Raw genomic sequence first — 24,583 nt, forward strand, 5'->3', positions numbered from 1 at the left:
ATTGGGAAACTTCCCCTGCCCCACACTGTCTCTCCACTGCAGTTTGCGTGAGTTGTAATAATATACTTTCTTATTGCAACAATATATGTAAATAACATATTATGGAAAGGTTGCAGGAGGGGCAAGAGACATGTATAGAAATAAATTATGTTGACTATACAGTCTACTTCTTTACCAAAGGAGGTTGAGTCATGTTGCAAGAAGTGCCATTATAGAAACATGCACACTGGTGCTTGATGAACAGACAGGAAATTCATTTTGGTGTGATTAGCAGTATTCTCTCTTCAGAACACAGTTTAAACTTTACAGTAATCTAAACTGGAGTAGTTGCAGCATGTGGATCATTGTGGCTGCATTCTCCACCAAATTCTGTTGAACTCTACAGTCTTGGTCATGTAGGAAGGAGAAGGGAGTACAATGTTCAAGATGGCTCCTTGTTCTTGTTTATCTAGACTCAGCTTCCATTGTGCCTTATGAGAACGCCCCCCCCCCCCCCCACCGAAGCTTGTGGACACCAAAGGTCCAAATAGATTAGCTTTCTGTTTACTACCTCTGGGAAGCTGACAAGCAGGGCATAAAAAAGTGGCATCCTAGAAATAAGGAATCTCAGGGATGGGTTAGGGTTGCCTTACATAGCTGGTATTCAGCCATATAAACAGCATTGGGGAGGAAATTGCTGAAATGGGAAAAATCTGGATGTCGGTAGTGTAGATTTTGGCGAATTTCATTTAAAATAGCTGAACAACTCTTGTATCTGGATTTGCACTTTTTCAAATATGGCAACCCTAGGGATGGGCCTTCCATGTGTTGCTGGACTACAGTTCCTATCATTCCTGACTGCTGGCCATGCAGGCTGGGGCTGATGGGATTCTGAGTCCAAAAACATCTAGAGGACCACATCCCTAAGTGATTCCCTGTTGTTTCTTCCCTACATGTGGTGCTCAGATGTATTGGGGCTTTGAATTTGGTGAATCATGGCAAATTAGTATAAATAGCACCATAACCTTTCTGCCCACTCCATCCTGACGGAATTCTGCAGCTCTTGTTGCTTCCAAAGTTAATTCAGCCTACATAATGCAATATATTCAATTATACTAGGGTGTGCTTAAATCAATCTTGTTATAGTTTTCTGGCACTATTTAAGCTTTATGCTTTCGTGCAATTTCTGAACCTAAATGGAAACTGAATTATTTTAAAATGGACTGTGAATTCCATCCTGTGGTATCCTGCAATGTACCGTACATTTTTGCTAGTTTGAGGCATTCCTGCTTGTTATTACCTTTTGGGTAGTTGCCAGTCCAAATAACAGTCAGATCATGGTATGCAATATACATTTTTATATTAAGTGTGAAAAGATTCTTAGTGGATGTTTGCTGAAATTAATGCTAAATGTAAAACAAACTCTAACATAATAAATTATGTGAATTATTCTTTATTTTTATTGATTGATTGATTGATTGATTCAAATCTATGCATTGTCTGACTGCAAGGCTTGCTGACTTATTACCTTGAAAAGTACTTCTTCCAAATGTGTGTGTTTTTCCATTTTTGGATTGATTAAAAAAAAAAGCAAATTCTGTGCTTTTGTGCTTTTAAGCTATTACTTAAATAGTCTGGACACGGGGTAAATTGTCCAATTGTTTTCAGATGACATTCAGGAGACTATTATCTAAAACTGTGAGGAGTTTCCAAAAGAATCTATTCAAATTCAGTAAAGGCATAGCAAAAAACGGCAGACAGTTAATAGATAATAAGCAACGCACACTGGTAACAATTCTAATGACACATATGGACTGATGAGTTCTGAAGTGGCTGTAGCAACCCAAGAAAGAAATCTGGGCATCATCATAGTTAGCATATTGACAATATCAACCTAGTACATGAAAGAGAGACAAATAGATTTTGGTCTTTATTTGTATTATTTTGGAACAAGATCATGTCTACCCATTTTCTTCCACCACCATATTATTTAACAAAAATTATATACTGTTTACTTGGACAAAAAACCTCTAAGCAGTTTGTGCGCCTGTTTTGTATTTCAATGTTATGACTTTAAAATAAAAAACAGGCAAAACATTCCTCTTCTCCCCAGCCTTTGTTTAATTAAGCAATATATGGCCTTTTTCAAAATTGTGGGTTTTTTGTGGTTGTTCCTATGTATGTATTTTTGTGTTTTTATATTGTAAATCACCCTGTGATCCTCAGATGAAGGGTAGTAGAGAAAGTTAACAAATAAATGTATGTATGTTGCATTAGCGAGCTGCCACAGTGAAAATGGCAACCTTAATGTTCAGAGTAGTTATTATGCATATGGAAGGGCTGGATGCAAATGTAATAAGGGAGGGTTTAGCATGTTTTACATTCTACCATGTCAACATTCTAAGTCTGTAATGTAAATGACTGTGTTTCCTTCACTGGAACTGTCAAACAGAATCCTAAAAGGTTATTGTGACATGCCATTAAGCATTCAATGGCTGAACCTGAAGACTGTTGAAATTAGTTCGGTACACTCAACTAATATGTAGGCTCCATAAGCAGAAAGGAGTACATTAACGTTAATTCTGACACAAATGTAGGGAATTCCCAAGCTAACAAGATGATAAATTTGGCCGTTGTAGGTTTTGTTCTGGCAAATACTTTGATGAAAACAGATTTGCTTCAGCTGTCCTCAGCTTTAACAGATCATGAGGTAAAATCTTGGCTATTTGAACAAGAAACCACCTGTTAGGTACAACATCTAAAATGCTTTTATATCTTTAGTGACTGAAACTTTTAATTAGGGAATTTGTCTCCCAAGAGGGTGGGGTATAACTTTTCCTTTCTTCTCTGAAAAGAGATAAATGCTAAAAGACTGCACGATTTATTTTCTTCACACCTTTTTGCTTGTTTGTTAGAAAATGTGATATGACTGACTTACTATGTAAAATTAAAGCAGAGCAGGGGTGAGGGAGGGAATTTTACATTTTCAGTCCCTTGAAACCTCTTAACAGGCTTTCCTATATTTGGATGTCATCCAGAAACTCTATTGAGGAGTTTTGGTAAGCCCTTTTTCTCCCTGCTAGGCCAGGTATACAGCTGTATGCAGCCTTTGTGTGCAGCTTTCAAATATGGAAATTGCTTTGCCTTATAGCAGTGAAAGGGGTGCTCATTCCATCTTGTTCTCGTCTCTGCCCATCTTTTCAAGGGCAGTTCTGTAAGAATGACTGACTTCTTGGGAAACAGCAGGAGAATGCCTTTGGGAAAATTGTATTCCACACCCAAAGCTCATAGGATTGCCATGAATCCCAAGAAGGGTGAGTCTGTGCCTTTATTTTCTTGGGGTTTCTTTCCCACCCTTTAGCCTTTATGAATAATCATTGGGTAGGGAATCTTGCTGACAAGGTACATGTTTACATGAATCTTTTTCATGCAGGACTAACTAGTTCTGAATGGAGATCTCTTTCAACTACATTAACTAGCTTACTGTCAAGCATAAGTGCTTGACAGTTCTTGCAGAAGCGATTTATTTTATTTTAGCTCACAGATGCTGTTCTTGCGAGACACACTAAGGGCCAAACTGGAGAATACATTAAATGCATGATTACATTTACATATTTTAATTCCCCCACCCCCTTAAATTCGGCTTAGCCCCTGCAATTCAGATCAGCACTGCAGGGGAGGTGTTTGACCCATCTGCCCTGTACCACAGTTCCAACAAAAATAATCCCCAAGAGTGAAGCAGCCATGGGCAGAAAAATTAAAAGATAAAAGATATGCAAATATGACCCCTTAGTTAGCTTAAAGGTAAAGGTACCCCTGCCTGTACAGGCCAGTCTTGCCAGACTCTAGGGTTGTGCGCCCATCTCACTCAAGAGGCCGGGGGCCAGCGCTGTCCGGAGACACTTCCGGGTCACATGGCCAGCGTGACATCGCTGCTCTGGCGAGCCAGAGCCGCACACGGAAACGCCGTTTACCTTCCCGCTAGTAAGCGGTCCCTATTTATCTACTTGCACCCGGGGGTGCTTTCGAACTGCTAGGTTGGCAGGCCCTGGGACCGAACAACGGGAGCGCACCCCGCCGCGGGGATTCGAACCGCCGACCTTTCGATTGGCAAGCCCTAGGCGCTGAGGCTTTTACCCACAGTGCCACCCGCGTCCCTCTCTTAGTTAGCTTATTGTATAGCATAGTTTTGTACAGAAGGAAGTTCTGCCCTACCCATTGAACTGGTGTCTTCAGTAGGTTGTATTCAATAATTTTTTGACTTGGTGTGGATGGGTGGGGAAAGCGCTATCTTGGTCCCTCCTCTGTTTTCTGTGTTTTCTTACTGGAGGATTTTAGGTAAGCATAAATCTTTCAACACAAATCTGTGAATGTGTTCAGCTCTCATTTAGAACAGGATATACAAAACTCTTCAGGATTTAAGGATATAGGCTGAATGCAGTACAGAAATCCACAGAAAACCATCCCAAATCCCCAACATACCTCCCTAAATAGACCACTTTTTAAGAGAGATTCCCCACCTCTCATTTGCGAGGATTCAAAATACGCCTGCATGAATAATGTTATGAATCAATGTGATCCAGCTTTTTCAGTTGGTAGTTGATAAACGTAGCAAAACATTTGCTCGTGCAATGACAAACCATGGTTATTAAGGTGAAAAAACCACCCTTACTTCTCTTCCATTGCCTTCTGATATTGGAGAAAAGTTTGCATATTATATAAGATGCTAACTTGATGCATTCTATTACTGCTGCTCTAGTGGCGTAGGAGTATTTATGTTAAAAGCAAACGAGTTCAGGCATGCTTCATTTATTATTTCTGATTACCACAAATAATTCAATTCATGCAAGTAAGACAAAATGCTCAGGTAGAGCTACACAGAACACATGTCATGAGTTTTCACTTATCAAAAGCTGTGCTTGCCTAGGCTCTGCGTTGGTGAGACAAGGTGTGGTAATGAGCACAGGAGTAGGAGTTGGGAGTGCCGAAATTCTAATCCTATGGCTTTCACAGCCTTGGGCAAATAATTTAAACATGTTGTTCCTAGGTTATTTCAAGTGTAATCTGAGTAGTATGCATGGAAGGCAGTGAATCCATTGTTTTTGGTTTGATAGTTGAAGCCACTAATATACACTATGTACTTCTTGGGTAACAAGGTTTGAGCTTAATAAAACATGGTTTTCAGTGTTTATACAAAGTTATCCCTGGTTAATCTCCACCAAATACATTTCAGGCTTTTATTAAAATCATGCCACAAGTTGAGAGGGTGGGAAAGACGTGGGGTGTTTAAAAAGAAAGCTACATAAAAAAAATACTGTATGTTACGAGACTTGTACAGAGAAGTATCAGTTGGTGAACATAATGTCCAGTAATTTTTAAGTAGCTCTTTTAATATTAAGACCTTTTTATTGCTTTCAATAAAATACAAGATTAAGGAAGTCATACGTTAGGCCCCTTATCTATCTGTGGTGTAAGGTGACTGCTGGAAAACTGCAGGTATCCCAGATGTACTGAGATCTACCAAATTTATTTAGAAAGGACAAATTATTTAATAACAAAGCAAAACACTTTTGCTTCCCTTTTGCCACAGCAAAAGTTAGTGTGCAGAAGCATCCAATGACCAAACTGGATAATAATTATAGGGGAAAAGGTAGAAATAATCAAGATAGGAAACTACCGTGTAAAAGGGATTAGCCAGGTGTTGCTCAAGATTCAGTGGTGCCATTTGAGCTCCATGGCTCACCTGGTTTCGTCAGGTTATTTTCAAGACAATAATAATGTCACAGTAATTCTCAATTATGAATAGGTGGTAGGCTGGGTAAGATGAGGTGGTGACAGCCGCAATGGGTAAAACCTTTGACAAAGATTGACACCTTTCTTATCCGTCCCTTTGTTCTCAGTTAAAATTGACAAGTGCTCTTCAGGAAGAACTGCCAAAAAAAGTCAATAGCAACTGCATCTCATTAAAACATAGCAACACAAATACACATTTGATGTTGCCTTAGGGCTGCATCTCACTTTCCTTTTTGTATCCAGGTACACACTGTGGAGGAGTGCAAAATTGTCCTGGCCCTCCCCAGCCAAGGAAGGCACACTTCTGATAGTTAACCCTTTATTGACAAGAAAAGCACTTACAGCAGCTTCCACAGTGCTCTGCATACACACACACACACACACACACACACACACACACACACACACAGACTTCTAGCCTCTAGGCAGCTGTCCATAGATCTAGACCCTGCAGAGCAATTGCAGCAACAGGGAAACCCCTGCTCCACTGTTGGCTTATATACCCTCTCCTGACAGGTTGTGTGCTTATAACCTGAGACCTGTTGCTCTTCCCAAGCCCCTCCTGTTTCTAGGAGAGGCAGCAGGGCAAAGGAAAGTGGGGAGTCTACTGAACCATCTGTCAGCTGAACAGTCTCTTCTTCTTCTGCCACATCTGGTGCTCCTTCTTCCATCTCTGACTGCCCTGACTCCCCCTCTTCCCCTGGCTCCTGCCTTGCAGGCAGTATCAAACCCCATAAATCACTGGTCCCCTCTCCTGTGTCACTCTCCGGGGGCCCTGCCTATGCCACACACTGCCAATCCCTGGCAACAATATGTGTACACAGCAATAGATATAGAGGGTTTTCTCATGTACAATTTTAGACGCATGCTTTTTTCAACAAGGAAGCGCCAACTGGGCAAGAACTGGGCTACTATTTCAACATTGTTTAAGGAGACTAATTCTACATGTAGGTAGCTTTTCTATTTGTCAGAGTGTGAGTATACTTTTACTGAGACTTGCATACTTTTGTACAAACAAGTAGAAGAGAACTGGGCCACATCTTCCTCATCTTCTCATCTCTCCCAGTGACAATTTGCTTTGTGAAGAAGTACTTCCCTTTGTGTCTTGAATTTTCCAACATTCAGCATTCATTGGGTGCCTCCAGGTTCTAGTATTACAATAAAAGCTTCCTCCAAACAGTTTCTCCACAACATGTGTAATCTTCTACATCTCCGCGTCCTCTTAGTCACATTTCCTCTAATCTAAAAAGACTCATATGTTGTAACCTTTCCTCATAGAAAATTTGCTTCAGTACCTTCATTGTTTTGATTGCCTTTTCCTGAACCTTGTCCAGTTCTACAATTTGCTTTTCGACGTAAAGCAACAAGAACTGTATACAGTAATCCAAGTGCAGTCACACCATAGCTTCGTATAACAGTGTTATGATATTGGCACTTTTATTTTCAATTCCCTTTCTAATAATCCCTAGCGTGGAACTTGCCTTTTTCACAGCTGCTGCTTTTTTAAAAAGGTGTTATGTTGGCCACTTCCAGTCCTCAGAGGCTGATGTTAGGGACAGGTTACATATTTTTGTTAGAAGAACAGCAACTTCACATTTGAGTTATTTAACAACTCTCAGGTGAATACCATCTGGACCCAGTGATTCATCCATTTCTAATTCATCAACAAGATCTGGAGCTTTCTTTCTAGTCACTAGCATTCGCCTCAGTTCTTCAGACCTCCTTCTTGAAAAACTCCAGCTACAGGGATCTTCCCCACACCTTCTGCTATAGATAATTCATTCAGCTTCTCTGCAATCTCCTTCTCCTCCTTTAGCACACCTTTTACTCTCTTATTGTTCAAAAGTCCAACCACTTTGCTTGATAGTCTCCTGCTGCTCGTGTATTTAAATAATTTGTTGGTGGTGGTCTTAATATTTTTAGCATTGTGTTCATAGATATCTATTTAGCATTCCTTATTCTTCACATGCATTTATTTCCTCAAAATTTGGGCTCTTTTTCGTTCTCCTCATTTTAATACAGCTTCCATTTTCTGAAGGAAGACTTCTTGCCTCTAACAGCTTCATTGACTCTGCTTATTAATCATGCTGGCATCCTCTTCGCTTACATAGCAGCTTTCCTGATCTGTGGTAGACACTCTAGATGAGTTTTTATTATTGTGAATAACCTCCAAGCATTCTGGAAGGATTTGACCCTGGTGGGATCTAGACACATTAAAGAAGTGTTTCAGCTTAAAGTGGTGTGAATTTACACAGGGAAAACAGGAAGAGAAAAACGGGGCTCCACATCGCCCTTTGGTGGCACAATGTTATATCACATATACAACGCATATAAATCGCTTTTTCTTCACCAGTCTAGCTGAGTCCCCTCTTTAATTTCCCTTTCAACATCCTTTTTACCAACCCTCTCATTTTTTTTAGGTTCCTTCAAGTCAAATATGACTGGAACTTTCTTGGGAATTTGGTAGCACTGTGGTCCTTGTTCACAATCCATTCAACAAACTCTTACAAACTCACACAGGTGCTTGGGCACCACCTAAGATCAAGTCTAGAGTTGCCTCTCCTCTGATCAGTTCCATGACCAGCCGCCATGGGGCACAGTCATTTGGAGTCTCTAGACATTTGTCCTTTACCACTCACCTCTTTGTTGCGACTGGAACACACATTTTACCCAGGCCATTTGAGGCTAATTGATGCCACCCATTGCTGCAGCACTTCGTCCTCTGGATGACTCCTCAATTTCATCCTCTGCCTCATTTTATTCAGGGCGGAGATAGTCTGTCTCCAGCCCTAAATTACTCTGAGGCCTGGTTTTGCCACCCACAGCGACTCTCTGGAGGAGTCTGCCCCTTTGGGGATTTCTTGTTGGGACTCTATGTCGTTCTTTGATGTGCAGAGCAACACCCCTCCACCATGCCCTTCCCTGTCCTTCCTATGGAGCTATTCAGATATGCCTATGTACCACTGGTTCTCTCCAATTATGTCCACTATATCTTAGGTTCTCCTTTAAATGCTCCAGCTGGCCTATTTCAGAAAAGTGTGCAATGTCTAGAGAAGAATGGCAATAGCCCCTGTCCTGAGAGAAGCAACTGTGGAAAGTTTGCTTGTAGCGGAATCTGTTAAATGAACTGTTTCATTCCACACGGCCCTCTGTGTCATTGCTACTTTGTTCGGGTTTTTTTGTTTTGAGCAGTAGACGACAAATATATACCTTCATATACAGTGGTACCTCGGGTTACATACGCTTCAGGTTACATACGCTTCAGGTTACAGACTCTGGTAACCCAGAAATATTACCTCGGGTTAAGAACTTTGCTTCAGGATGAGAACAGAAATCGTGCTCTGGCGGCGCGGCAGCAGCAGGAGGCCCCATTAGCTAACGTGGTGCTTCAGGTTAAGAACAGTTTCAGGTTAAGAACAGACCTCCAGAACGAATTAAGTGCTTAACCCGAGGTGCCACTGTAATTAGTCTTCCTTGCAAGCCCAATTTTAGAAAGCTAAGCTAGGCTTAATATTGATCACATGAGTTGTGTTGATGAAAAGTGGATTATGAGGTTGTTAGATTTGCAACGAGCAAGTCAGATGTAACTCTGGACTTTCAAGTTTTGCATTGTCCTTTGTTGGGCAGGGTAGGCCATATGTTACATAGCTTAATTTGGGATGCAGTTGTTTAGCAGAGTTTCATTCCAGAGCTATTCAAATAGCCATACTGGCCCAAGTGGCAGTGTGAGCTTCCATTAGCTAGCCATGAGTAGCAGCCAATGGTGAAGGACATTTTACTAGCTGCAGCCTCCAAACAGCAGCTGACAGACATGTTTCTGCTGAGCCTCTACACCAGCGGTCAGCAAACTTTTTCAGCAGGGGGCTGGTCCACTGTCCCTCAGACCTTGTGGGGGGCCAGATATATTTGGGGTGTGTGTGAACGAATTCCTATGCCCCACAAATAACCCAGAGATGCATTTTAAATAAAAGCACACATTCTACTCCTGTAAAAACACCAGGCAGGCCCCATAAATAACCCAGAGATGCATTTTAAATAAAAGGACACATTCTACACACTGATTCCCAGACCGCAGGCCGGATTAAGAAGGCAATTGGGCCCGGATCTGGCCCCCAGGCCTTAGTTTGCCTACCCATGCTCTATACCGTCCTGTGAGGATCTGTGCCAATGCAAACAGATGATGCTATCAACCTGATGGTGTTATCAACAAAATAAATCTCTGCACAGATGCTATGGGGCAGCACATGCACCACCATTAAGTACCTCAAGGGAACAGGGTGCTGTTTCCTTCTTAGCTGCACCTCAGCGGTGGCAGCTGGGAAGAAAAGTGTGCTTGACTGCGGGGGTGCACAATTCAGCCGAAACACTTTCGACCCCATTGGCTTCAATGTGAGAGTCACAGAGTTGTTTAACTCTTCCCTGCTGAAATCAACAGAACAATAGACAGTAACCCTGGACAGATTGTGCCCCTGGGAGATGTTTTTGCTTCTTAATCATTCCAAAAAATCAGCATGTTCTTTGTCCTGATTGAGACTGCCTCCTCTCCTCATGACAAGCCAAAAAAGAGCTTCTCAAAGCAAAATGTATTTAATTGGCTGAAGAGCACTAAAAGAAAAATATAATAATTAAAACCAGAGAGTCACCAAGTCTTGCAAGCCACAGGGGTTGGGGAGAGGCACGTGCTGACCTCATGAAACTCCACAGGAGATCCTGGAGGGACAGTTTATACTTAGGAAATACAATTTTAATTAAACTGTCCCGGGGATCAGACAACAAACTCCAAAGAGCAGGTCACCCAGATTCCAAAGGTCAACTGAAGACAAAGCAGAAAGGAGACACTTCATTTCAGAAAGTTCCTATGCACAAGCACAAGCTCTTTTATCAGGAGATTTAAAAAATACCCACGATGCAGAGTAAAATGGAATTAATCTGCATCTGCTCTTCACATTATGAGATTTTGTCATCACAAATACAGTACAAATGTTAGATATTTATTGCCTGCAAGTGTCATTATCACCAAAAAGCATTTTTTATATTCTGTGTTCTCCAAGCAACCCTAGGAACACAGGATGCTCCTTATTCTGAGTCAGGCAATTGGTCCATCTAGCTAGTATTGTCTACACTGACTAGCAGGAGGTCTCCAGGGTTTCAGACCCTTCCTGGGGATGCTGAGGATGGAACCTGAAACCCTCTGCAGCTGCTCTTCCCTAATAAATGCAGGACACTGGTTCTATTTTACAGATTTGTGTCTGATATTAAGAAGAATGCATTGATCTGCCTATTTCCCTGCTCAGCACCCCTAGATCAGTCACTTTCTAAAGTGCTTCACTATGGCATGGTACTTGTGCTAAATGCCTGCGCTCAGTAAATGTTAGAATTTAATTAGAGCTTGTGTGTTAAAACGGGATGTCAGACCCATGTGCCTTAAGATGTGTGTTAGATGCATTTTTATCCCCTGCAATTAGCATGTGTGAAAAGGCAATTACGTTAGGCAAACTTTCTAAATTGTGTATTAGACACGGCAAAAGAAGAGGAAATCAACCTGTGTTAAAAAGTTAATTAACTCAAACTAATACCCTTGGAGGTGTTAGCCTGTGGTTAGCACAGCAATGCATCAAAGGGAAACTCTGGGAGGTGACAATGGGGTGGGGTCCCTTTCACTCTAAAGATAAAGGGAAGCCATCTGTTTTAGAATGAAGGAATGTTGGGGAACAGGGAAGTAAGTAGTGGACTGGAGAAACAGTCCAAGAGCCATGGCTGGGGTCTGTTTGAACACAATGCTGCACTTATGGAGTGGGTGCAGAACATCTTGGGGTATGAATGCTGTGCACCTCAAGGCTCAAGTTGCATATATGTGTAAAGAAACAAGACACCAAGATGAAGCTCTACCAGGCTTGCGTGTCGAGCATGCTCTTTAAGGGAAGTGAGTCATGGGCAACTTACACCCACCAGCAGTGACACCTCAATGCCTTCCACATGCGCTGTGTCAGGAAGATTTTGGGCACTGCATGGCAGGAGAGACTCAAATGAAGATGTGCTGTCCCAAGCAGACATTCTCAGCATGTTCGCAATTCTGCCTCAGCGATGTCTATGCTGGGTTGGTCACGTCCACAGAATGGAAGATGGCAGGATTCCCAAGGGCGTGCTCTACAGGGAGGTGGCTTTAGGCAGCAGGCCCGTAGCAGACTAACTCTGCATCACAACGGTGTCTGCAAAGGTGACATGAACGCTGGCAACTTCAACTCCACCATGTGGAATCCCTTGCAGATGACCGCAATAACCGGAGACAATCGGGTCATGTTTCCACAGCAAAGACCAGGAGGAATGAATGCTAGGAGGATTGCAGAGAGAAGAAACGCCATGATGCATCTGTGACAGCGAAACCAGATGCCTTCGTCTGCCCCAGCTGCAAGAAAACATGTTTTTCCTGCATCGTTCTACATAGCCATAGCAGTCGCTATAACTCTCCGACTTCACTCCTGAAGGCACACTCTCTTCCATTGTCTCTCAAGACAGATGGATGCCAACCATTACACACCATACAGTTAAAGCACTCTGCGAAAAAAGAGGATCATTGGAACCACAGTTTGTTAACAGCACTGGGAGCTGTAGCACTGTGAGTAGTAAACTACAGTTGCCAGTATTCTGGTGTGGTGGAGAATGCACTTTAAATGTATGGTGTATATGCAGCTTATATAATTTTGTTCCATGCTATGCACTGAACTGTGGTGTACTATTCAGTCCAATTATGCAAGAGGAGGGATGGGCCACCGATCCAACATAAAATGTAGCATCTTCAAGATGCAAAATGAAAGCAGCTGCTGAAGCCAAGATGACCAGATGTACAGCTGCATAAAGATTTAAAAGGCAGCAAAGGAGATGGACTAAAACAGAAGAGCAGTGGAAGCAGCAATTATTCTTCATTTATTTGGAATTACTTTTCATCTATTATTTAATTATCAAAGCTAACAAATATTTACTGAAGTCATATTTTAAGGTATTCTCCGTCAGTTAAAAAGATTCCTTTGTCCATGCATCCAACTGCAGCTTTCTACATTCATGGCTAAGTGTGTCTGCTGGGCTTAACCAGGAAGGTTCAGAGCAAACAACACGCATTTTCCAAGTCACTACATGTTTATCCCAAGATCGAACAACAAACAGCAAACAGGGGTTTCTATATACAAAAGAAGAAGCATCTGGCAAGCTGGTTAGACTGGTGAGTCAGTTCTTTCCTGCGTTCCCAAGGTTTGAGTGGAAACTCCATTTCCCGGACAAAGTTGGTAGTGGCACAAAATGCCATTTAAAAAAACACCCACTGCCCAATTAAAATTCTAGATGGGATCTGAAACTGTGCTCCTGGCTGTTTTTATCATTGTCACCTCTCCTAGAGGTGAAAAGTCAAGGTCATTTGAATATATATTAAATAATTTAAACATATCCAGTTTTGAATTGTCCATACTATGGAGGCCACATTTCTAAAACATTTAGGAGGCAAACAAAAGGCATGTCTGGTTGCCAGATTTGGCGGTTGGCTTCCGGCAAGTAGATTCCCCCCCCCCCCCGCATTATGCCCTTGGTGTGGAATTCCCCACCAACAAAGATCCAATTGGCACCTGCATCAACTTCTGTTGACTGCCAGACAATGCCTGTCATATTTACCTGGACTTTTAGCTGTTAATTGGGGGGGGGGGGTTCGTTTTAATTTTTTGCAGAGTCTTATATGCTTCACCATGCTTTTCTTTCTGGCATCCACAGGGCTGAATTGGGGATTTGGGCCTTTATTTTTTTGTACACTGGTGCATTTTTTTATTTGTCTGCTGTTTCTTTTTATTATGATTCATGATTGTTAAAAACAGAACCATCTTCCGGGTTATTATTTAGAAGACATCTGAAGGCAGCCCGGTTCAGGGAGTTTTTAATGTGTGACATTTTAATGTATTTTTAATCTTTGTTGGAAGCCGCCCAGAGTGGCTGGGGAAGATGGGCGGGGTACAAATAATAAATTATTAATTATTATTCCTAGGTACTCCTGCCCCATTTATGCAGTCCTTCTGCTTGCGCTTTATTTCATTTGAGCAAAATGTCTATGGTTATGGTGTACAAGATACATGTGTATAAACGGAAGGCCTGTATATTGCAGGGATCACTTGGAAGGGCCCTTTGCACAGAGACATACTGCAGCCTCCAGTTGGTGACGGAAGTCACACTAATCAGATTCAGGGGTAGGGAACAGGTTTGCCACTAAACACACACACACACACACACACACGTCCCCAAAAGAGTAGTCTGATTTTCTCCATCAGACTGACATCTATTTACATACATAGAAGACACAAAAGAGTGCACTTAGAATCAGCACTAGGGTGCAGCTACACAAACCTATCCGTGTTGTTTCTTGGGCATGCTCAGGTGTGACTATACAGTGCAGCAGTAACCAGGAACTGGCTTTTACATAGGCACATGCTATAGCAATGGAATAAAAACTGGCATGTATAAGCACTATTCCAACCATTTCCTCGGAACAGAAAACTATATTTCTTCCTCAGTCTCCCCACTTACATATTTTGCAAGGAAGATGTAAAACTGCACTTCCTGAAGTGTTCAAATTAGAAACAGAAGATTGTGAATTTTACTAGCCAGTATAACTTAAATATTTCAACTGTTTGTTCTTTAATTTCTCCGCTCCAAGAGTGTCTGCCTCTTGCAGATTCATAACAGAATCCCCCAATGTATCGGAATGTGTGCTAATTCACAAGGGGCTGATAATGTAGATAAACCTGCTGGGTCAATATGTAAACTGTGGTTAGTTTCCAGTCCCTTCTAGTATTGATTCTGTGCCTCTCAGCTAGCTTACACCTCACTGAAATGAAGAGATGTGAACCAGCAGAGCAATTTGAGGATTTCATATGTACTTTGCATTACATCACTGAAGCTCATGTTTCCTGTGACTATATTTTATGATGCACCACAGGACATCTGGAATTATCACTCCAGCATTGAAAGGCAAAACAACAATTCCTGTCTCCCAGAAAAACCAAACCAGTATCCCAGTAAGAAAATTTCAAACCCCAAATTTTGGTTGTTAAAAAATTATAAACAAATAACCAAGCTTTAAAAGCATCCTAACTGGAACTAGATTTTAAAAGCTGGAGTATACACTGACTAAACTAAATCATCTTGGTTGGAACAACAGACAAAACCCAGTCTACTACAGATACAATGGATGGATAAAGTGGTAATTAGCATAAGCTGCTAATGATTATGTGTTTTGAATTGCCTGAGCAAAGACAAAATGCCTGTAAAAGTCAAACCAAGTTTAAAAAAAAAGTCACAGAAAAAGTAAGTTTGAGCATTTCTTCCATTTAGGTTTTTTTTAAAAAAAGACAAAAAATACTTTTGCACAGTGCTGGATGCAATAGTATTGAGTCCTTTTCACAAACATGTCTCTTTTCTTTTCTATGTAAACACCCCAACAATCTCCCAAATACAGAGGTTAAGTACCTTTATGTATCTTTATGTCCCTTATCTAAGCAATAAGGGCTCTCAGGCCAAGCCATGGTGTGCTAAATAAACACTGCAGTCTTAAGGTCTACTGGCATGGCATAATATGTTCAAGGTCTGCATGGCATAATTCAGTATGGTGGCACTAATGTGCACTAGGGGTACAACAATCAGCTGAACATGTGCAGCAATTATCAAGATGATGGCTGGCCACCACTTACACAGCTTGGTAAGAAAAAAAATCACAATGGAAGCAAACATTGATGACAATTCTGCAAGAATTCTGAAGGAATTGGAGAGGTCAGACAGTTACAATCTAAAATATATTGACTGCCTAGATGTAATGCGTTTAATGGAAAATTCTACTAAATATGGTTTTTCACTTTAATACACAAATATGTGCTCAAGTTATTTCTAATGATGCAAGTTATAAAACTGATAGACCCAAGTCTCATTTTCTCTAGCACAGGACACCTTTGACCGGCAAGCCCACCTCCCAGTGGCAGAGCGTATTCTCCCGCCACCCACGACGGGTGCTCTCCTGAGGTGGGTGGGGCCCAGAGGGAGTCCACTGCACCCAGCCTGACCAAGCATGAAATTGCTGCCTTGGAAGCATTCTTGCTCAGTGTCAACCAGCCAAGGGGAGGGGTGGCAACGCTGCTGCCAACTCTCCTCTGCTGGCCGCAGACCGACCGCTCATTGGGGTCAAAGGTTGGGCGAGCAGAGGGTGAAGCGCCTTAGCCAGCCTTCGCCACTGATGGACAGGCGCTCGCATGCCAGGCAGGGGAGGGGCGCAGAGGGTGCGCTTCACCCTCCGCACTCACCCAGCCATGTGAGGGGGATCTCTGCAGGGGGTGCCTGGTTCACACACCCCATTGTGTGCCCAGGGCAACGCCCCCCCCCCGGCACTCCCCCATTACGCTAGTGCCACCTCCTAAAAATTCTATCTTTGGAGAAGCTGCCCTTCTTTTATGTAAACTTTTAGAGAACACTAGAGCTGCAAGAGAACATTCATCAATTGTGCAGACGAATGGGAAGTTCAGACAAAAGTCTAGACAACAAACTTCTAGTCAGCAGTTCTGCTCAAGGCACTAATAGAGCGTTAGAGATAGAAAGTGAAAACTCACCTCCATTTTCCCCCACAGTTCTGAAGCATCGCCAGAAGGTCCTCAGAAAGGATGCTCTATTATGGGGTGTAGCTTGAACAATGCGAGTAAGACAACTAAGATGTTTGGTGAATGTGGTGGAAGTCTTTTATAATATTTAAGCTAAGATTTATATATTGCAGTATTTGAAGCATGAATTTGGTAATATTCCAGGTTATGAAAAGTATTTTTTCTTTTCTTTTGTCTTTTTCTATATATTTTTTATTTTTATTTTCTTTATTTTTATTTTTATTAGTTTTTATTTTGGAAAATATGTATATAAGTGTGTTTACAGTGTTATGCATTGTTATTTGTTTTTCTTTGTTTAATTTCAGTTTTTTGAAAAATTTAATAAAAATTAATTAAAAAGGAAAAAGAAAACTCACCTCCATTTTTCCCCACGGTTCTGAAGCATCGCCAGAAGGTTCTTAGAAAGGATGCTCTATTATGGGGTGTAGCTTGAACAAAGTTGAATTCTCGGAACAAAATATGAGTTCCTTGGCGTACGCTGTTAAAGCTACAGAGGGAAAATTAAAAAATACGATTGTCAGTCACACCAACAGGAAGCTAACGCTAGCAAAAAAAAGTCAGGGGCCCAACTTAAAGAGCATATACAAAACCCAAAGGTTTTCGAAAGAAAAAAAAGTCGTGAAACAACTGACATCCAACTACTCACTAGAAGGAGGCTTATATTAGTGTGGCAGATTTCAGACCTCCAATAAGCTGGAGAGCCCTAAACTCAGGGCACTTCCAGGCTGTCACAATTTTCAGGTGTGAACTAACAACATACAGGCAAATTATAATTCTGTATTCAAAGCTGATTTGGTGTCCTTTCACAACAAACTTCTCCCCCTCAAAATTGGACCCTTTGCAATAAGGAAAGTGATGGGGAAAGCACTGAAAAGTGTGGGATAACAATTGCTCCATGCCACATTGTGTACCCAGAATGAATGTTCAAAAAACAGCCCATTTCATCTAACCTGGTGCATAGTAGTAAGGAAAAATGCTCAATAAGAAGGTAATCTGAAAACAACCTCAGATATTTTTTCCTAAAGATTCATTTGCTAGGTATGTCCAGGAAGAACAAAAGCATCCAATAAATATTTACTTTTGCCAACAGAAACCTGACTGATACCAATGACTTGCAAGAGCATGTTTACCTCTTTTTAGACAAGATCAGTATACCTTTGGATCATTCCTGTGTAATACAAATTGTGACTTCCAACCCACGTTATTGCTATAAGGACTAGGGTTGGGCTAGATGTTCTTTTGGGATCCCTTCCACTTTTTGGTTCTATAGTTGTAAATCTGAGATTTGCAGAAAAAACCATTTCCAATCTTAGTTAGAGAAGATCCACTGAAATCCATGGGTCTATTCTGGGTATGTCTTAGCTAGGTATCATCCCTTGTCAAGTTTATATGAGATAATAAATGAGAAGTGCTTTGAGTACTGAAAAAAACACAATATGAATGCTATATTCAGTATCCTAAAGGCAAAAATTAAGGCAGTGCATTTACATTAAGAGTGAAGGTACCCCCACCTGCCCCCCCAAAACCCCTGGAACAAACAAACCCAACTTATGTCAGTTTCAGATTTTATAGTTTGAAGGAGGGTGATAGTGTTAGCCGCCCTGAGCCCGGCTTCGGCTGGGGAGGGCGGGATATAAATAATTTTTATTATTATTATTATTATTATAACTGGCTTTTCCACAAACAACACACAGGTTGTTTAGCCATGTTCCTGAAATGAATTATATCACTACATAAGCAAAAGATCAGCCCCTAATAAAATATATGGCCTGCCCTGAACCTGCTAGACATGAGTGTGGCACCAGCAGAATTATCTATCACTGGTTTAATTCATTTTGAGCTGTACTTGCAGCATCATGTTCCAAGAAGTAACATACACTTAAAAAATAATAATTTTTTTTTGTAACTTTTGTCATGGAATCCCTGCATAACTGTAGCAAGACTAAAAAGAGCGGGCTAATGCTTTTCATTAGCAGCTCTGTGTAAGACTTCAATGGATGGGTGGGGAGAAAATGGATGGGTTTCTGGAATTCCTCTTGACCAAATTGACGCTATTCTCTGTAACCAAAGACATTTTCATAATGTCAGACCTGCAAGAGGAAAAAGTTAAGTTTTAATGTCAAGCAACCATTGGTTTGGAATGCATATAAAAATACTTTCTTAGCTGACACATTCAGCGTGGTGCTTCTTGGCAGACAGGCCACTACAGAAGTCTTGAGTACAGTGGTACCTCTGGTTATGAATTTAATTCGTTCCGGAGGTCTGTTCTTAACTTGAAACCGTTCTTAACCTGAGGTACCACTTTAGCAAATGAGGCCTCCCACTGCTGCCGCACCGCTGCCTCGCGATTTCTGTTCTCATCCTGAGGTAAAGTTCTTAACCCGAGGTACTACTTCCGGGTTAGCAGAGTCTGTAACCCAAAGTGTTTGTAACTCGAGGTGTTTGTAACCCGAGGTACCACTGTATTTCACCTATTCTTCTTTTGACTCCGAGCTGAGAGAAAAATCTACATATTAAATTTAACCCTCTTCTCTAGTTTAAAATGTAACCAAATGCTTTTGATTGATTGATTAGCATGCGATTAGTGAGATCACAAGCTCATTTATACAAAGGGCTGTGGGGTTTGCTTTGAGAGCATAGTAACGTGGATGCTACCCCTAGCATCAATTCCGGTACAGCACTGTTGTGAAACAGGAAAACTTGCTTCCTCTCTGACAGAGAACAAAGGACTGCCTAAATGAGAACAAATAAATATGCTTCTTTGGAACTCATGTCAATTATCATGCTGTGAATTACATTCTACACCTCTAGCAAGGTTTTAGCTAAGTTAGCAAGGGTTTTTAGTATTACTGCATTTTCTTATATGCCTGATGGTATGTTCTGTTCTTTCCCTCTCATAAATATTCTTCCCTCCCTTAAAATATTATCTGTTTTAGTCGGTTATGATTCATTGGGCCAAAGATTTTGGGTATAATATACAGCTGAGTGAATGGGTAAAATTATGGAAAGAAGGTTTAAAATTTACTGCTTGCAATGCCCTAAAAGAAAATGTGATGAAAATGATGTATAGATGGTATATTACACCAGTTAAGTTAGCGAAAATGTATAAAGCTAGTAATAAATGTTGGAAATGTAAAGAAAAAGAGGAAACTTTTTATCACATTTGGTGGGAATGTAAAAAGGTGAAATGCTTCTGGGAGATGATATATAATGAGATGAAAAAAATGTTGAAATATACATTTACAAAGAAACCAGAAGCATTTTTACTGGGCATTGTTGGGAGTGATAGAAAGGAATGTAAGCTCTTTTTATATGCAATAACAGCAGCAAGAATACTAATGGCCCAAAAATGGAAGCAAGAAGAATTACCGACGATTGAAGAATGGAGGATGAAGTTAATGGACTATGCAGAACTAGATAAACTAACAGGAGGGATTCGAAACTGGCGGGACCAGAAGTTTACCGAAGACTGGAGCAAATTTACTGAAAAGTATTTGTGACGATCAAACAACGTTTGTTGGTTTGCAAGAAGTTTTGTGAGGAGTATTTGGAAATATTGCAAAAATGGAGAAGGGGGGATGATATGTTAAGAGACGTAAAGGTAATATAAGGTTAAGAAATGCATAAGAAGTGATTAAGACGGAGGATCATCAGAGGTGCTGATGGAAGTCCAATAAGTTTGTATAAGTGTAAAACTGTGTGGTACATTTTATAATTCGTATGTTAAAACCAATAAAAATATTTAAAAAATAAAAAAATAAATATTATCAGAAGCTTGGGTTAAGGTGGTGGTGAGCAGCCCTGAGCATGGTGTCAGTGTGAAAGACTAAGTGTGTGCGAAAGATTGTGAATAGGTTTGTAAGAAGCATTAACTAAACAAAAGTGTCCCTTGAAGTAGATCTGGCTGAGAGCAGGACTTTGGGTCCTTGAATTTGTGACAGACGTCAGCTCAAAATTTCCAAAATAAAGGATACTTTGAAGTAAGGTTATCTGTGTATGGCACTGTAATGTCCAAAATGAGGCACATCTGTTATGTTCTGCAAAGCTGTGATGTTTGTGAGTTAGGAGAACTCTTTGAAATAAGGGCCATCTGGTAACCTGACAGTTTTACTTCCAAGGTCTCTTGCTCTATTACAAAACTTCAATATATAGGAGTTGTGAACACTGCAGGGCAATGTCATTTAATAAGCTTTTTTGCTATCTTCTTTGTTTCTTTTCAGAAGGATCTTAGAAGTCAGCAATATCAAGTTTCATGTATGTCTGAAAGTGCCCTTCTAAGATGCTATTAAAGTTCAATGTGCAAATTAAATAGAAACATTGATACAAATAAAATGAAAAACAGGAACAATAAAAGGTCCCTTCACTAAAAGTGGATTCATCTGTGCGTGTCCCTGTTCTTCTTTTAAGCTTGGCAAATGTTTCAAATCCTCCAGAGAGATCATGAAAGCATTCCCCCTAGGACAGCAGCTTAGTGACTCTCCTGAGAGAGAATTAGTGAAAAGATTCATATTCTTGGCGGGGGCAGATCGTCTCCATAGGTAGCTGCTTCACAGTAACCAATCTCTATTGGCTAACTGGATATTGTTTTAGTCCTTTAGCATTTCATAGTACAGTAACCATTTAAAAATGCCTAATACATTTATGCTTAGTTACAAGCCTGGCTCTCGCCAGGTAACTTCCAATAAGCTTATCAAGCATTCTCTAAAACGTTACTTAATTTCCAAAAAGAGTTTACAAAAAAAGTCTAAGCTAAACATTTTTCTTTGGATATAATGAACAGACTTAGCTACCAATGCACACAGACACTTGGTTAGCACTATTTTTAATGCATTAAAAATGTTGCCCAGTGGTCCAAAAATGCACTAAAGCAACAGCCAAGTTTTCTTCAAGATACAACTAGATTTTGATTCCCCCACCCTTTCAACAACTTGTTATTTTTAGGCAACTGCTGCTGGACGATTATGAATTCTTTTATAATTATCAGGTACTGTTGGTGCTCCACAAATCAGAGGAAGACATGAGTTGTTACATGGTGGAAGATGACAAGATAAAGAGACAACCAAAATCGTACTACAATGCCCCAAAGGCCTGATTCAAAGCCCAGTAAAGTCAACAAAAAGCTCAAAATTATTTTGCTAACTTTGGATCAGGTTCCAGAAGCATGAAAATTGTTTAATCACAGAGTGCTATAGCTCTGTATTTAAAAATATATAGCTATAATGTTACTTTGACATCTGATGATCTCAAGATTACTATTTTAATTTATTATAATCTAGGTGTTATAATCTAGGTGTTGCAGAGCTCCAAAGCATCTGTTAAAGGAGCTGTCATAACGCATATTATTAAAATAAAATAAAAATGACTGTTCATCTACCACCCTGCCTTTGTGCATGTAGTGCATAGACAATGACCCAGTTTGCATATCATGGTGGACCATAGTTAATGGTTAACAGACAATGCAGAGATTCACTCTTCCCCTAGTACAAGGAGGAGCCACAAAACATGATTCCAGGGCTTAGAAGTACATCTGAAACAAAGACTTTGTTTTGCTAAAACTAAGCATGGTCAGTAAGCAAAGAACAAACCTTGACTTACATCATTGCTGCTGTATACAGTTATTCCCAAATCAAGACAAACTGTGGTTAATCTCAAATATGTTTTTGGAGCAAATTAAACAATAATTCATGAAGTTTGCTTGTTTACCTAAACCATAATTAAGATTATCCACCGTTTCAGATTCAGATGTAACAGTTCAGTGAGGTTAACTGAAAATGGAAGTGAATGTGTTCCGATTTTCAGACAGCTGTATTGGAGGGAGGAGAAGGGAGGGAGGAATTCATGCGCCTAAATCTTTGGCTTATGATGATAAAGCATAGTTTGGCATTGTGGCCATGCCAAGCCAATGTGTGGTGTGAAAGGCCAAAGACTGGTACTCCTCATTCAGTTTATTTTTATTTTGGACACCAAAACCCCAAAAAGAATGTTTAGAGGTCATCTTGCCTTTGTGGCAAGCAGCTAAATACCATGTTCTGGATAGATCGGGGTAAAACTGTTTTCCTAGCCCAACTGCCTATATTACTGGTTGTTGTTTACTGTGCAGTATTAGGATGTCTCGGGAGTCCAAATGGATGGAACATGGCTGAAAGAGAATTACAGGGGAGAAGTAATTTCTGTGTGTGGAAAAGTGAAAAATTGTGCTTATTTATTCTGCGTTTCTTGTCCCTTCACTTCTCTATTTTTTTCTTTTCTTATTCTTGTTTTTCTTGATCCTCTTTCTTTATACAGTGGTACCTTGGTTTACGAACTTAATCCGTTCCGGAACTCCATTCTTAAACCAAAACCATTCTTAAACCGAGGTGCGCTTTCCCTAATGAGGCCTCCCGCCGCCGGTGCCCTTCCACCTTTTGGATTCCGTTTGTAGACAAAGGTAAAGTTTGCAAACCGGGACACTACTTCTGGTTTTGCGGAGTTTGTAAACCAAATAGTTCATAAAAAGGGCTGTTCTTAAACTGAGGCACCACTGTATTAGCTTGGCTTTTATCATATTTTATGTTGAAAACTTTTAATAAAAAAAAATTCCCCATCAGAATTGTTTTACATTTGAAGCAGTGCTAAAACCTAAAAACTGGTTGTGTATTTCAGTTCAAAACTCAATGTTAGTATTGGGCGGGGAAGGTTAAGGAAGAATTGCCTTTAAATAGAACAAATTTCTTCCTTTAGTCTATAGGTATTGTGCCTACAGGTGTGACCCTTAAAAAGAATGACAGGCACTGCTTAGTTGTCAGATCTTCCTTGCCCCATGCTGCTTGGTCCTCCTCAAAATCACTCAGGGGAGACAGGAAAATTAGCACACTAAGCTGAAGGTTACCATGGACACAATTCCTGACTTGTCTACTTGCAGCGGCAATTAAAACTAAAGCCCTCATTAGTACTCTAATAGACTTCAAGCACATGCATTTCACTCAGAGGTTTTGCTGGGTTGATGGGCAATCCCTTCAATAGCAATAGTTGCCTTTCACATCACAGAAATGTCCATTTGAAACAAAAAACGCCTGTACTTAGAGACCTTGCCTTTACATGCCCCACCGAAGCCAAACCAGACAGGAATCTTCCTAGGATGCCAGGACTGGGAAAGACGTGCCTTGCAGCATACTTGCTCTATGCTTGCGGGATGGGCATGTATGTACACATGAATAAGACAGAGCAGAGGACAAGGAAGTAGCAAAGCCCCAAAGCTCTCTGAGAAGGATGTGTTGGGAATGCTAGTACTCAGGTGCTGCTTCTCGGAACACAGAGCGAGAGCTCAATAGAGCATTGTCTTCTGGGTAATTACATTGAGGCAGCCTGCCAGGGTTTTGAAACTTTCATTTGAACAAGGCACGGGGGGCGGGGTGCAGACTTTGGACTTTTTGATAGGTTGTAAAAGTTCTGGGATGCTATGGAAACATCCGAATAGAGAGGCCAACCAACACCACTACTTGCCCCATGTCAGCTGGAAATCTAAGCAGAGCAGAAACATGCATGGCAGAAAGAAGCTGGTTTTTCTGGAAAGGACAGGTATTCAGAATGTACCCCTAGAGGCCTTCCCCCAGCAGGTGGCACCTCTGGCTGCCACAGAAAAGCACCAAATTAATTATGGGATGCCTCCCCCTTACCAAAGGAGCAACAATGGCAAATGGCTCCCTGATTTGCAGGACATTTCATTACGCTGAAGGTTACTTAATCATATATTACTTATTGGCTGGCACAGAAATAGCCTCCACATTCTATCACACACAGTGAGTGCTTCAGCGGGTGGGTGTGCTTGGGGAGGGATTTCTTCAATAGCAACAGTTGCCTTTCACATCACAGAAGCAGGGGACTGAGGTGAGAAGAGGAGACGGGGAGAGGAGACTAACTTCAGAAATTGCAAAAGGCCTTAACAGCACTGCAGGCATCAGCAAAAATGTCTGTCCTTTGAGACCTTGCCTTCACTAGCTCCACAAAAGTCAAACCAGAATTTACACACTTCTCTCCATAGGAATAAAGCTAGCATCCCTAACGCGGCAGCCACAGACACCATAGCAAACCCAGACATTCCCCTGGCTGTCCACCAAAGCTTCTTTAAATTCCATTTTTTGGGGGGTGGGTGGGTT

General features: G+C 40.9%; 1 protein-coding gene across 5 annotated transcripts in view; it reads right to left on the reverse strand.

Annotated features, from left to right (window-relative positions):
- The window catches only part of CSTPP1 (centriolar satellite-associated tubulin polyglutamylase complex regulator 1), a 129,719-nt gene that overhangs the window by 49,796 nt on the left and 55,340 nt on the right, over window positions 1-24,583 (reverse strand). For all 5 annotated transcript variants that reach the window (XM_028726633.2, XM_077928657.1, XM_028726642.2 and 2 more), the window contains one exon: window positions 16,805-16,935. In XM_028726633.2, the coding sequence (XP_028582466.2) occupies window positions 16,805-16,935 (131 nt within the window). The remainder of the gene's footprint in view (window positions 1-16,804; window positions 16,936-24,583) is intronic.

The sequence above is a fragment of the Podarcis muralis genome, chromosome 1 (genome assembly GCF_964188315.1).
Source record: "Podarcis muralis chromosome 1, rPodMur119.hap1.1, whole genome shotgun sequence".
NCBI lineage: Eukaryota > Metazoa > Chordata > Lepidosauria > Squamata > Lacertidae > Podarcis > Podarcis muralis.